We start from the raw sequence: 14,443 nt of genomic DNA on the forward strand, positions 1-14,443 counted from the left end.
CATCCAGCAAGAAGTTGAGAACGTCGTTTGGAAATGCCACCCTGAGATCAAGAGGTTGGTGTACCTAGGAGCAGATTAGACACAGATCGTAGTTTAGTAATGCTAAAGGTTAGACAGTTTAAGAGACTCATACGGAAGAATCGGTGTGAAGGAAGTGATATACTGAATCAGTGAGGAAGGATGGGAATATCATGCACTGTGAAAGAATTCTAAATGAGGAGTGCAGTCGCGTTCAGTGGACTGCGTGCTGCTGGTCACAGGACGGAGGACCCAGTCGAAACACTGCTGACAATAAAGAAAATTTTTATTCCAGCTCTGTACATGGTTTGTCGTGGCTCAGTGAGGTAAATAACGCCTCGTTCTGTTGCCCTGGCCGTGCTGACGTATAGACGGCGACTTTGGCCCTGGTGAGAGGATGCAGCTTGTGCATTAGACTTTCGCTACCCACTTTAGCTGCTTGCCCTGCACGGCTGTGACCCTCCTACCACACTCTGAGCCTCTGACGTACATTCTTCAACATATTCAGCCCTGTCGACTTGACTACCCACTTTTTTCTTTGTCCACTGTGTTTCTGAGGAAACACACTGAAGAGCCAAAGAAACTGAGCTAGGCATGCGCATTCAAATACAGATATATGTAACTAGACGGCGCTGCCGTGGGCAACGCCTGTATAAGACAACAAGTATCTGACACAATTATTAGATCGTTTACTGCTGCTGCAATGGCGTTTGAATGTGGCGTTACAGTCGGCGCACGAGCGATGGGACACAGCATATCCGAGGTATCAATGAAGTGGAGATTTTCAGAAATGACCAATTCACGAGTGTATCGTGAATATCAGGAATCCGGTAAAGCATTAAATCTCCAACATTGCTGCGGCCAGAAAAAGACGTTGCAGGAATGGGACCAACGACGACTGATGACAATCGTTCAACGTGACAGAAGTGCAGCCCTTCTACATTTGCTGCAGGTTTCCATGCTGGGCCATCAACAAGTGTCAGCGTGCAAACCGTTCAACGAAACATTATCGATATGGGCTTTGTGCGCCAAAGGCCCACTCGTGTATCCTTGACGACACAAAGCTTTACCCCTCGCCTGGACTCGTCAACACCGGCGTTCACTGTTGATGACTGGAGAGATGTTGCCTGGTTGGACGAGTCTTGTTTAAAATTGTATGGAGCGGATGGACGTGTACGGGTATGGAGACAACCTCATCAATCCCTGGACCCTGGTTGTCAGCAGTGGACTGTCCAAGCTGGTGGAGGGTCTGTAATAGTGTGGGCCGTGTGCGGTTTGAGTGATACGGGGCCCCTGATCGGTATAGATAAGCCTCTGACGAGTGACACGTACGAAAGCACCCTGTCTAATCACATGCTCCCATCCATGTCCATTGTGCATTCCGAGAGACTTTGGAAATTCCAGCTGGGCAATGCAACACCCAACACGTCCGGAGTTGCTAGAGCGTGCCTCCAGGAACATTGTTCTGAGTTTAAACACTTCCGCTGGCTACCAGACTCCCCAGACATTAACATTACAGAGCAAATATGGAATATCTTGTAACGTGCTCTTACTGATATATGCGCAGCCCAGCAGGATTTATTGTGTCAGTTCCCTCCAGCACTACTTCGGATGTTAGTCGAGTCCATCCCACGTCGTGTTGCGGCACACTCACGGTGTCATTTCGCTCCAGCGTTACTCAGACATTAGTCGAGTCCATGCCACTCGCGCTGCGACACTTCTACATGCTCGCGGGGACCCTCACGATATTAGGCAGGTGTACCAGTTTCTTTGGCAGCACACTGTATACGCCCGTGTACCGTGTTCGCCACAACATCTGCAACATAACTGACAACCACTTCTTTTGCGCTCCCTGGTGTATTAAAACAGGAATATCGTCAAGGTCTCACTTTTACGATGCTAGAATCATCGCCACATGCACTTCTCTGTGCACCTTCCAGCTCGGTGGCCTCAACACAACTCCCATTATCGCCCAATGCAGCAGAAACTACTGCGCTTTGCAATCACCCAGTTTGTTTTCCTCATACTTAATCGCTTTGGTACAAGCCATGCCCGTACGCCCGCGGTAGCTGAACGGTCAGGGGAACAGAATGTTAATCCTAAGGGTTCGGGTTCGATTCCCGGCTGGGTGGGAGATCTTATCCGCTCAGGGACTGGGTGTTGTGTTGTCCTAAACATCATCATTTCATCCCCATCGACGCACAAGGCGCTAAAGTGGCGTCAAATTGAAAGACTTGCACGCGGCGAACTGTCTACCCGACGGGAGGCCCTCGTCACACGACATTTACATTTTTAACCCATGTCCATTTCTGGTGCCTCAGACACCACAGTTCCAATGTACAACGGAAGTGGTACTTCCACATTACTCTTCAATGTCATAAACTGCACGTCGCATAAATTCTTAGGAGCTTGTATTTCGTCACCAACTACTACTAATTTAATCTTCCCAGCACCCGACAGATTCAACTACATTAACGATAAACGCCCGTTCTGAAAGAACAAGTAAATTATCCACAAGCCAGTTCCTCTCTCTTTTAGCTTCCTCTTTCTGCTTAAAGGCTTAAGTCTAATCGAGGTTCTCAAAGACGTACCAATGCATGTCTTTGGCATCCAGCAGGCAAATGTGTTCAGAAGAGAGGCCAGTTCATAAACAAACACACACACCCACACTCACACACACACACACACACACACACACGCACGCACACACACACACACACACACACACACACACACACACACACACACATAGGATTTAGGTTTTGTTTAGTGCAACCAAGTACACCTAAGTTCTGCCTTTGTATGTTTAACGTTGCTAAAACACACATAACCGGAATGAATTAGTCGTGCATACCAACAGGAAGAGAAATTGCCAGGAACCTACATTACCAGTCAAAAGTTTCCGATCATCCATTAAAAGCGCTGCATACATCATTTCAATGTGAAAACACATCATATAAACTAACTAGGCCAACAAAATAAGTATTTTCTCATTCTATCGTTCATATGGTTAAGCTTTTAGACTCTTCGAGGTATCCACCTTTTGTCCTCAGAGGAAGTGCAAAAACGAATGGCATTCTAGAGATTAGTAATGTTTCTGAAGATACTGCAGTCCAACAGGCGTGGAAAGTATTCCATAGATCTTCAGTATTAGATTACCTCAGTTCTCTGGCCTCCTTCTGAAGTTCGTCCAACAAGACCACAAGAGTTCAATGCGATTTAAGTCAGGTGATCGACTTGGTCAAATCATACTCTTCAGCTCCACACATTTCTCTTTTCTGTTGACGAACCCTCTGCAGAATTTAGAAGCATGTCTGGGATCGTTGTCCTCATGTAGAAGACATCCACGACTTCAGCCAGATGGAACTGGAATGTTCTTTCCTCATAAACGTTAGATTAATTCTCATTGTATAACCGACTTTATCACCCGCCATACATCTCCACATCATGACCGACCCTCGACCGTGCTTAACCGTTGGCGTCACGCACTGACTCTTCACGCGTCCTCCACGAAGTCGAAGCGACCATAGCTTCCAAATGCTTCCAACTTACATTCGTCCGTGAATAACATCTCGAACCATTACTGAACGCTCCAGTTTTTATGTTGTTGTGCTCACCGGAATCGTTTCACCTTATTTGGTTCACCTTATTTGGTCTGTGTAATTAAGGTTTCTTGACCACTTTGCACCCTTTGAAAGTTCTTTCAGGGAGACGACTTAGCGCCGTTTCATAAAGACTGGAGCTACTCGCATTACTGTTTACTTCCACGAGATTCAAGTGCAGTATGAGTTATCTGACGCTTACTCTCTACACATATGAATTCATCTCCCCTACATAATATTACGCGGGGGGGGGGGGGGGGGGGAAGCTGCAACCTAGTCAGGTATACACCTAAACTTATAGATGCACGCAGGGTGCGGTAGGCTAATGCCAACTGATTGCTTCACAAACAGCAGAAAGAATGAGGTTTGTTGGAATCGAACTGTCTCAAACGGAATATCGCTGTTGTTGTGGATAGTCATCAGCACCCTCTCGGCAAACAGCCAGTCAAAGACACAACAGAGTTCCTTATTCTCTACATTTCTACATTTGTTTTGTTATAAGAATGGAGATATGATACGATATTCTAAACGAAATCCCCGTTTCAACCGAAAATCCGTAACTGAGATAAGTGATCGAAAACCTTTGACCGGTAGTGCAGTGTCTAGCTGCACGTGTTGTGGAATGTAATGTTGCTGTAAACCAGACTGATGATGAGCTTGGAATGCCTCGACAACTTTGCAAAGAAACACTCAGCCACAGCGGAAAAAGGCGAACCTGTTCGAAGGTTCACGTGGTGCTGTCGTGACCATCTAGAGGGAGAGTTAGAAGGAGAGTAAAACTACATCTAGGTGCTAAACGGTTGGACGACAGAACGCGGAGCCCGAAGGGTTGTCCGCTCTGTACAATATGATAGATGGTGATCAATGGTCGTGATGACTGGGTGTTGTGTGATGTCCTTAGGTTAGTTAGGTTTAAGTAGTTCTAAGTTCTAACCATAGATGTTAAGTCGCATAGTGCTCAGAGCCATTTTGATCAATGGCATCTCTGCCGAAAGAGGACAACGCTGGTGCACGCATGAGTGTTTCGGAGCACACCGTTGATTGTATATTGTTGAACGTGGAGCTCCACAGCAAATCAGCCCTACGTGTTCACATGTTGGCCCAACGACATCGTCAGTTCCGACTGCAGTGGGCAAAGGGCTATCGGGAGCAGACCGTCGGTCAGTGCAAACGTTTCGGCTCTTCGGGTGGTTCACATTTTTCTGGACTAGGTCAATCAGTGGTCGTCTCCACAAATGCCATCGAGATGAACTCTGCTCGATACGTGCAGCGCGCCACAGACCCTTCGCTTATATGGGATGTGTGGTAGTAACCGAAGACACGCTGACAGCTACAAACCATCTGCATCCCCTCATACATCAAATTCGCCTGATATAAAATTCCTGGGGAACCCATCTGGGTCACTATTTGGCCCGTTATTTATTTGAAATGCGTGACATGTGCGTAGAAATCTAGCGACGTACTTCCACAAATCTACCTACAGATTGTTGGATCCGTGATACGCAGAATCAATTACGTATTTGGTTCCAAAGACGGACAGACAGGTAATTAAGCAGGTGGTCACAATGTTTTGCCTCTCCAGTGTGAATGTGAACGGAGCGATCGATGGCGCGATAAACGCTGCCGGTCGGACTTGTGCGCAGGTGGAGTCGTGGCCGTACGGGATGGTGATCTGCAAGCTGGCGGAGACGGCGCGCGAGGTGTCGGTGTCGGTGTCGGTGTTCACGCTGACGGCGCTCAGCGTGGAGCGGTACTGCGCCATCGCGGGCCCCGTGGCGGGCGCGTCGCGGCGCGTCGGCCCGCTGCTGCTGGCCGCCATCTGGCTGCTGGCGGCCGCCGCCGCCGTGCCCACCGCCCTCTACACGCAGGTCGCCGAGGAGGCCATCAACGAGTGCGAGGCGGGCGCCCTGCGCAGGATACAAGTCTGCTACCCCTTCCCCAAGGAGCTCGCAGCCCCCGTCGTCACCGCACGGTCAGTATACCGCTAACCCGCCGCAGAGCTTCGAGCCGTTATCACGCGGACCCACGTTAAGCTATGACCTTGCCGAATTATAGCGTGGAAAAATCACATAGGGGCGTCTTCGAGAACGTATAGAGCATGACAGATGTTCCGAACGTACGTTTGAACGTCGCCAACTAGATGGAAGGACGCCAACCACGTCACATGCACGCCATCTCTCTAAAGTACAGAGCTGCTAGACGCCCTGTTGGCTTTCAGTTGAAGTCCACATGTATATACACTACTGTCCATTCAAATTGCTACACCACGAAGATGACATGTTACAGACGCGAAATTTAACCGACTGGAAAAGATTCTGTGATATGCAAATGATTAGCTTTTCAGAGCATTCACAAAAGGTTGGCACCGGTGTCGACACCTACAACGTGCTGACATGAGAAAAGTTTCCAACCGATTTCTCATACACAAACAGCAGTTGACCGGCGTTGCTGGTGAAACGTTGTTGTGATGCCTCGTGTAAGGAGGAGAAATGCCTACCATCATGTTTCCGACTTTGATAAAGGTCGGATTGTAGCCTGTCGCGATTGTGGTTTATCGTATCGCGACATTGCTTCTCCTGTTGGTCGAGAGCCAATGACTGTTATTAGAATATGGAATCGGTGGGTTCAGGAGGGTAATACGGAACGCCGTGCTCGATCTCAACGGCTTCGCATCACTAGCAGTCGAGATGACAGGCATCTTATCCGCATGGCTGTAACGGATCGTGCAGCCACGTCTCGGTCCCTGAGTCAACAGATGGGGACGTCTGCAAGACAACAACCATCTGCACCAACAGTTCGACGACGTTTGCAGCATGGACTATCAGCTCGGAGACCATGGCTGCGGTTACCTTTGACGCTGCATCACAAACAAGAGCGCCTGCGATGGTGTACTCAACGACAAACCAGGGTGCACTAATGGCAAAACGTCATTTTTTCGGATGAATCCAGGTTCTGTTTACAGCATCACGATGGTCGCATCCCTTTTTGTCGACATCGCGGCGAACGCACATTGGGAGCGTGAATTCGTCATCGCCCTACTAGCGTATAACCCGGCGTGATGGTATGGGGTGCCATTGGTTACACGTCTTGGTCACCTCTTGTTCGCACTGAGGGCACTTTGAACAGTGGATGTTACATTTCAGATGTGTTACGGCCCGAGGCTCCATCCTTCATTCGATCGATGCGAAACCGTACTTTTCAGTAGGTAATGCACGACCGCATGTTGTAGGTTCTGTACGGTTCTTTCTGGATACAGAAAATATTCGACTGCTGCCCTAATCACCGCATTCTCCAGATCTCTCACCAATTGAAAACGTCTGGTCAATGGTGCCGAGCAACTGGCTCGGCACAATACGCCAGTCACTACTCTTGATGAACTGTGCTATCGTGTTGAAGCTGCATGGGCAGCTGTACCTGTACACGCCATCCAAACTCTGTTTGACTCAATGCCCATGCGTATCAAGGCCGTTATTACGGCCAGAGGTGGTTGTTCTGAGTACTCATTTCTCAGGATCTGTGCACCCAAATTGCGTGAAAATGTAATCACGTGTCGGTTCTAGTATAATATATTTGTCCAATGAATACCCGTTTATCATCTGCAGTTCTTCTTCGTGTAGCAATTTTAATGGCCAGTTGGTGTTTCGAAGCCTCAGAATATAGAGGATCTCTCGCAAACCCGCCGTTAATTGTACAGTTAATAAAATAAAGGGACGACACTCCACGTTGGTGGTTAATAAGTTAGTCTTGTTTTTGTATTATGAACGTATGTCGTTTCAAGGCAAAAGCACACTGTGGATCCATAACAAATGAAATTTTCTTGGTACAGTTTACTATGATTAAACGTCAGTTAATAACGTACCTACAGGGTGACAGTTATTGAACCGATTGTTTCTAATGAAATTTTTCATTTATATTCGGTAGATCTGAGAATCGGTCGCAATCTATTTTTCATACCCATAAGTGATAAGGGTCGTCCACCCCAAAATTTATTTTCTTATTTTGTGGACTGAACCTTTTATTTTTATTATTATTATGATGCAGCATTAAAAAATAAACACAACCCTACATTTTCACCCTTCTACCACCAACCCCTATTTTAATTGCGATTTTAGTAATTTAACAATTTTCAGTCCCGGTCAGTAACTGATCAGTTATCACTTGATCAACGGCTCGATCGATTCTGATGAAATTTTACGTGTGTATTCGGTACGTCTGAGAATCTGTCGTAGTCTATTTTTCATGCCCCGAAATTTTTTTTATTAGTTTTTGGGCAGAATTTTTTATTTTTATTTTTTCATTATGTGTCATTACAAAATATACGCATCACTAAATTGTTACCCTTCTACACCAACCCCTATACTTTAATAGCGATTTTAGTAATTTAACAATTTTCTACCCCGGTCGATAACTGATCAATTATCACTTGATCAGTTACCCCGCCAGGTGTCTACCGGTGATAGTCTTTCACTATTCGATAGATAGCCTATCGAAAACAACGTACTAATAGCAACAACTCGAATATCCCTCTTTGAATCGTCATAACTATACCGAGAAATGTAACTAGATAGCACGCGTCATTCGCCAAACCAACATTTAGGCCTAGCGCACACTCATCGATTTTTATCATACGGAAATATATCGTACCACCAAATTCTTTTAGTGGAACAAAGAAGTTCCTATGTTCTCCTTTGTTCCTCTAAAATAATTTAATCGTACAATATTTTTACGTACGATAAAAATCGATGAGTGTTCGCCTTGCCTTATTCATAATATTGGCGAACACGTTTCGACACGAAATTGCCATCACGTTCGTATGCTCATGGACGAGTCGTGTATCGGCTGCAATTGTTAAATCCGCGCGATCTACCGTAGAAACGCTAGAACTAATTGTGGCCGATACTGCCGGACTTCCCCCTAAGCCTTTCTCACTCCCTACACAGTTTTCGGACATTATTATTGTTTGCGTCACGAGCTCCCGTCAGCAACGGCTATTGTATTACACGTACACATTCTGTTACACGTATACATTATTCTTATAGACTAGAGATAATTTATACGGCCAAAAGCAACGTTTGCCATGTCAGCTATAACATATGAAGATTTTCAGAGGCGGAACGAAGTTCGTCGGGTTCAGCTAACATCAAATAAAATCTTCTGAATGTTTTGCGTTAGGACGTTTATACTGCACGGTTGGCTGCGAGAAATAGCAAGCGCATGCTTGGTTTGGTTTAGCGACTAAGACCACTTTCAATTTGACGGGTTCGTCAATAAGCGGAATTGGCGCATTTGGGGAACTGAAAATACGCATTTCGCGATCGAGATGTTTCTTCACCGTCAACGGGTGACTTTGTTGCGGAATAATAGGTGTCATATTCCTTGATGGCACGGTGACTACAGAAAAGTACACAAAGGTTTTGGAAGTTTATTTCATCCCCATTATGCAAAGAGACCCTGCTTTCGACATGATGGGTTCATGCAAGAAGGAGTTCGATCCCATAGAAGCACGAGTGTTCGACGTCCTGGAGGAGCATTTTTGGGACCGCAATCTGGCTCTGGGGTACCCAGAAGCCACTGGCGTGGATTTCGATCGGCCGCCATGTTCTCGGGATCTGAACACATGCGGCTCCTTTTTGAGGGGTTACATTAAAGACAAGGTGTACAGCAATAACCCAAAAACCATTGCTGAGCTGAAAACAGACATTCAGGAGGTCATCGAGTGTATCAATGTTCCGACACTTCAGCGAGCCATGCGGAATTTCGCTATTCGTCTGCGCCACATCATCGCCAATGGTGGCAGGCATATCGAGAATCCGAATACCCTAGTGACGATTTCATGTTGAATAAAGTGTATACACACCGTAGTTTGTAACTAATTTATGTTTGAAACTTCATGGCAGATTAAAACTGCGTGCCAGACCGAGACTCGAACTCGGGACCTTTGCGCTTCGCGGGCAGGCGCCTTACTATATGAGCTATTCAAGCACGACTCACGACCCGTCCTGACAGCTTCAATTCTGACGGTACCTCGTCTCCTACCTTCCAAACTTCACAGAAGCTCTTCTGCGAACCTTGCAGAAGAAGCCCTCCTGCAAGAAAGGATATTGTGGAGACATGGCCTAGCCACAGCCTGGGGGAATGTTTCCAGAATGAGAAGTTTCATATCAGCAGATACTCCGCTAATTTAAGTTTTTTTTTATATACTTCAGTAACTGTCACCCTGTAAGATTAAAGCTTTCAGGAGATCTTAAGAACAATGTATGGTCGTGTAGCACTCATGGACGATATAGCGCAAAGAGTAGAGCCGCAGATTAGATAAAAAAATATATATATTACTAACCTTCACTTTTGCTAACAGGTCCTGATACTTCCTGAGTAGTTCAATGAAAGTAGAGTCCATAATATTCGATATATACAGGGTGAGGCGAAATTCGGGCTTTGCAACGCGACTCCTCACATGCCAGGCATAAGGGAATGTCTCTCTCAAAATTTTGTCCAGCGAGTACATCCGGCAGAAAAACGACGTTAAAGAGTGGCAATCTGCCACATATCAGTTGTAGAGTATAGCTGGTGCAGAGAATAGAGTTTTGGGTTATCATGTAGGAAGTCGATGGTTCTGACGCTTCCTATTGTAATATACACCGTTTCGTAGGTCACCTGTAACCTAAATTTACATTTTGTGATGTTGAACATAACAAATACGTTTTTAGACAAATAAGAAATAGACAACTGAAACGAATGACCTGTCATATGGCGGAATAACTACAAAGATAATATCAGTTTCGAGATGATAAAGGTGAAAACAATAGCACAACATCTACCTGTCATTTATACTACTTGTAATATGAGCGTTCAGATGTCGCACATTATCAACCACTGATAATAATAATGTCAATATTAATAACAGTATGACCTTCCCAACTGAATACGTTATCCTCAGAACAACAGATGCTCAAAACGACCTCCCTGAACGTCACACATTGCCCAACCCGCCAGATCATGCAGCTGAGAACCCTTCGCAGCTAAGCTGCGTACACAGTAACAAGAGTAGCATGAACACGTGCTACCAATTCTTCCACATTTGTCGGCGGAGTAGAGTATGTGTGCTCCTTCAGGTGTCCCCACAGGAAGAAATCCAGGAGATTTAGGTCAGGTGAACGCGGTGGATCTCCACGTCCGAACCGTTTCCCTGGAAATGTTCTGCCCAAATAGTGTGGCACATTAATTACAGAGTGTGGAGGTGTACCATCATGTTGGAACAACATCCTCTGCCGAACATGTAGCTGAACATCTTCTAGCGCATCAAAAAAATGTTTAAATGTATGTGAAATCTTATGGGACCTAACTTCGCTGTGTTTCTTGGTGTATGACCTCCAGAATAGCTTGCTCAGTAGCTAGAATACGGCGAGTCCGTGGACATCCTCTGTCTTGCGATGGTGGAAGGAGAGAACCTGACCTCTGAAGGCCCAGCTCCAGAAGACGAAACACATTTTTACCTGGATGGCGTCGACGAGGATATCTAGCAGCGTATTCACGAGCGGCAACGCAAGCCCGCATATCATATGTACCAAGGACCAGAAGCATATCCACATATTCATTGTCTGTGTGTGCCATACGTCTGCCACTCTGGTTTAAAAGTTTACAATGAAAAAATTCGATACGTGTACGCATGTACAATGTAGCCTGTCACGGGTGCATTACTCTGCTCGAAACTATTCCCTGTCTGTTGGACAGCACATACAGCACAAACACGCCGTCAGTCCTGCGCGCTGTTCCACCTAACAAACACTATCCCTCTGACAGATAGTGTTCTGCATGGTTAATTCCGTCACCACTAATAGTGAAATGTTCGATTTCGAACTGAACTGTTTCCCTAACGGTAATAGAGGTGATGTTTCCACAGTCCCATTGATAGGACAATAATAATATTAATGCATTGAGATACGTACTATACAACATGCGGTTACCAGACTCAGTGCTCTAAGACATAATTAGTGGGACCATGGTGATAGCACAAACAAACATTAACCGTGTTTCGACATTATTTACAGTCCACGTTGCTAGTCCTACTGGTAATGTAAGGCCCTATCGAAATGTAATGGACCTGAACGCGGCAAGTGTAATATTTGGTACTAATCCATGGAACCATTGGAGGAGGGTACAAAGAGAACAGGTTTCGCATCTAGTAAATGAAGTGGTGCGAAGAAATTCACGCCAACGACGTGGACAGGGCTTCTTTCAAAGCTGACCAATCTCCCAAACATATGCCTCAACCCAGCGTCGAACCATCGACCTCCTGCTTGCTAACCCAAAATTATATCCACTACAGCAAGTGCGCAGCAAGACTAATAGCTGCTGACGACGGTAGTTACCATACATGTGGCTACAGTGTTTCCCGATTGCCACTTTTTAACGTCCTTTTTCTGCCGGATGTACTAGCCGGAAGAAATGTTGTGAGAGATATTTTTTGTCACTGGCAAGTGAGGAGTCGCGATGCGAAGCCCGAGAGCACGAATTTCGCTTCACGGTGTATAAGTGTACTCTTACTGAGGAGTGAGTTTGTCCGATGCTATTAATTCACAAGTCAACTTGCACTACTTTCACTAAGATATTTTGCAATTTCTTGTTGTAAGTTTTGTATTTCACACGTTTTAAGGATTCTGAAGTGGAATAGGAACAGTGATCGAGTAAGAATTACCTTAGGATTATACTTAAAAGTGCGAATGACGAAGTAAAATTTATCTTATGTGGAGAACTCATGTAAATTTGTATCAGATAGTTTATAACTTTTCTAAGCCGATATCCTTGTCCAATGGACATGGAATTTCTCTTTTCAATTTATAAAATGTTCATCAATACTGAAACTTGTTTTCTTGTTTACTACAGACAGAACAACATGACTAGCATATCAACAATGGAGCTAATGTGCGTTTTAATAGAGCTAACGTAGCAATTTTATGCCTGTCCAGTTCGTAAATAGGGCAACGCGCAAGCCAAATACACACATCAAAAAAAAGTTCCGAGAGTTCGGGACCTTGTACAGAAAATTGGAATAGAGATCATCATTTCTGCCCTTTCTATTGCTCATGAAAACCGCACAATGCATGCTTTACCACTAAACAGCGAGACCTTCAGAGGTGTTGGTCCAGATTGCTGTGCACACCGGTACCTCTTATACCCAGTAGCACGTCCTCTTGCATTTATGCATGCCTGTATTCGTCGTGGCATACTATCCACAAGTTCATCAAGGCCCTGTTGTCACACTCCTCAACGGCGATTCAGTGTAGATCCCTCAGAGTGGTTGGTAAGTCACGTCGTCCATAAACAGCCCTTTCCAGTCTATCCCAGGGTTCGATAGGGTTCATGTCTGGAGAACATGCTGGCCACTCTAGTGGGGCGATATCGTTATCCTGGAGGAAGTCATTCACAAGGTGTGCACGATGGGGGGAGCGAATTGTCGTCCGTGAAGACGAGTGTCTCGCCAATATGCTGCCGATATGGTTGCACTATCGGTAGAAGGATGGCAGTCACGTTTCGTACATCCGTTACGGCGACTTCCATGACCACCAGAGGCGTACATCGGCTCTACATAATGCCACCCCAAAACAGCAGGGAACCTCCACCTTTCTTCATTCGCTGGAAAGTGTGTCTAAGGCGTTCAGTTTGATCGGGGTTCTCCTAAACACATCTCCAGAGTATAAATTATAGAGTGCAGAAATCAGTCATCTGTCTTTAGGATTTTATTCCGCAAATCCATGTTTCGGCTAGTAGTTAGACCTTCTCAATGTACTATTTTCTGTTGTCAATGAACGTAAGTCTCTGTTGTTCGGGCGTCAGTCACAGTTCAAAGAACTAGCCGAAATCTGGATTTGCGTAATAAAATCTAAGAAAAAGGACAACTGTTTGCTGCACTCTATAAATCACGTAACAGTCGCTGAGTGCACCCACTTTCCGAATGGAACGTAACTTGACTTCTTCGACGATTGTCTGGTTGAAGACATATGCGACACGCACCGGTGAAGAGAACGTGATGCCAATCCTGAGCGGTCCATTCGGCGTGTTGTTCGGCTCATCTCTACCGCGCTGCATTGTGTCGTGGTTGCAAAGATGGACCTCGCCATGGACGTCGGGAGTGAAGTTGCGCATCATACAGCCTGTTGCGCACAGTTTGAGTCGTAACACGACTTCCTGTGGCTGCACGATGAGCATTATTCAACATGGTGGCGTTGCTGTCGCGGTTCCTCGGAGCCATAGTCCGTAAATAGCGGTCACCCACTGCATTAGTAGCCCTTGGGCGGCCTGAGCAAGGCGTGACATCCTCAGTTCTTGTCCCTCTGTATTTATTTATTCATTTATTTATTTCTTGTCCCGTGGAACCAAATTAAGGACGTGGAGGCCGCATAAATTGGCCAGCCCGTTCTCCTGATCTTACCCCTCTGGACTTCTTTCTGTGGGGTACGTTAAAGGAGAATGTGTACCGTGATGTGCCTACAACCCCAGAGGATATGAAACAACGTATTGTGGAAGCCTGCGGCGACATTACACCAGATGAACTGTACGACATTCATTACGCCAGAGATTGCAATTGTGTGCAGCAAATGCTGGCCACCACATTGAACATCTATTGGCCTGACATGTCGGGACACACTCTATTCCACTCCGTAATTGAAAACGGAAACCACGTGTGTACGTGTACCTCACCCCTCATGGTAATGTACATGTGCGTCAGTGAAAAAGACCAATAAAAAGGTGTTAGCATGTGGACGTAATGTGCTGTTCCAGTCTCTCCTGTACCTAAGGTCCATCACCGTTCCCTTCGGATCCCT

General features: G+C 45.8%; 1 protein-coding gene across 1 annotated transcript in view; it reads left to right on the forward strand.

The window, feature by feature from the left end:
* LOC126335882 (neuropeptide CCHamide-1 receptor-like) overlaps positions 1-14,443 on the forward strand; it is a 319,826-nt gene that overhangs the window by 259,735 nt on the left and 45,648 nt on the right. Inside the window, exon 3 of the mRNA XM_049999353.1 lies at positions 5,264-5,592. Coding sequence (XP_049855310.1) covers positions 5,264-5,592 — 329 coding nt within the window. The remainder of the gene's footprint in view (positions 1-5,263; positions 5,593-14,443) is intronic.

This window comes from Schistocerca gregaria, chromosome 2 (assembly GCF_023897955.1).
Source record: "Schistocerca gregaria isolate iqSchGreg1 chromosome 2, iqSchGreg1.2, whole genome shotgun sequence".
Classification (NCBI taxonomy): domain Eukaryota; kingdom Metazoa; phylum Arthropoda; class Insecta; order Orthoptera; family Acrididae; genus Schistocerca; species Schistocerca gregaria.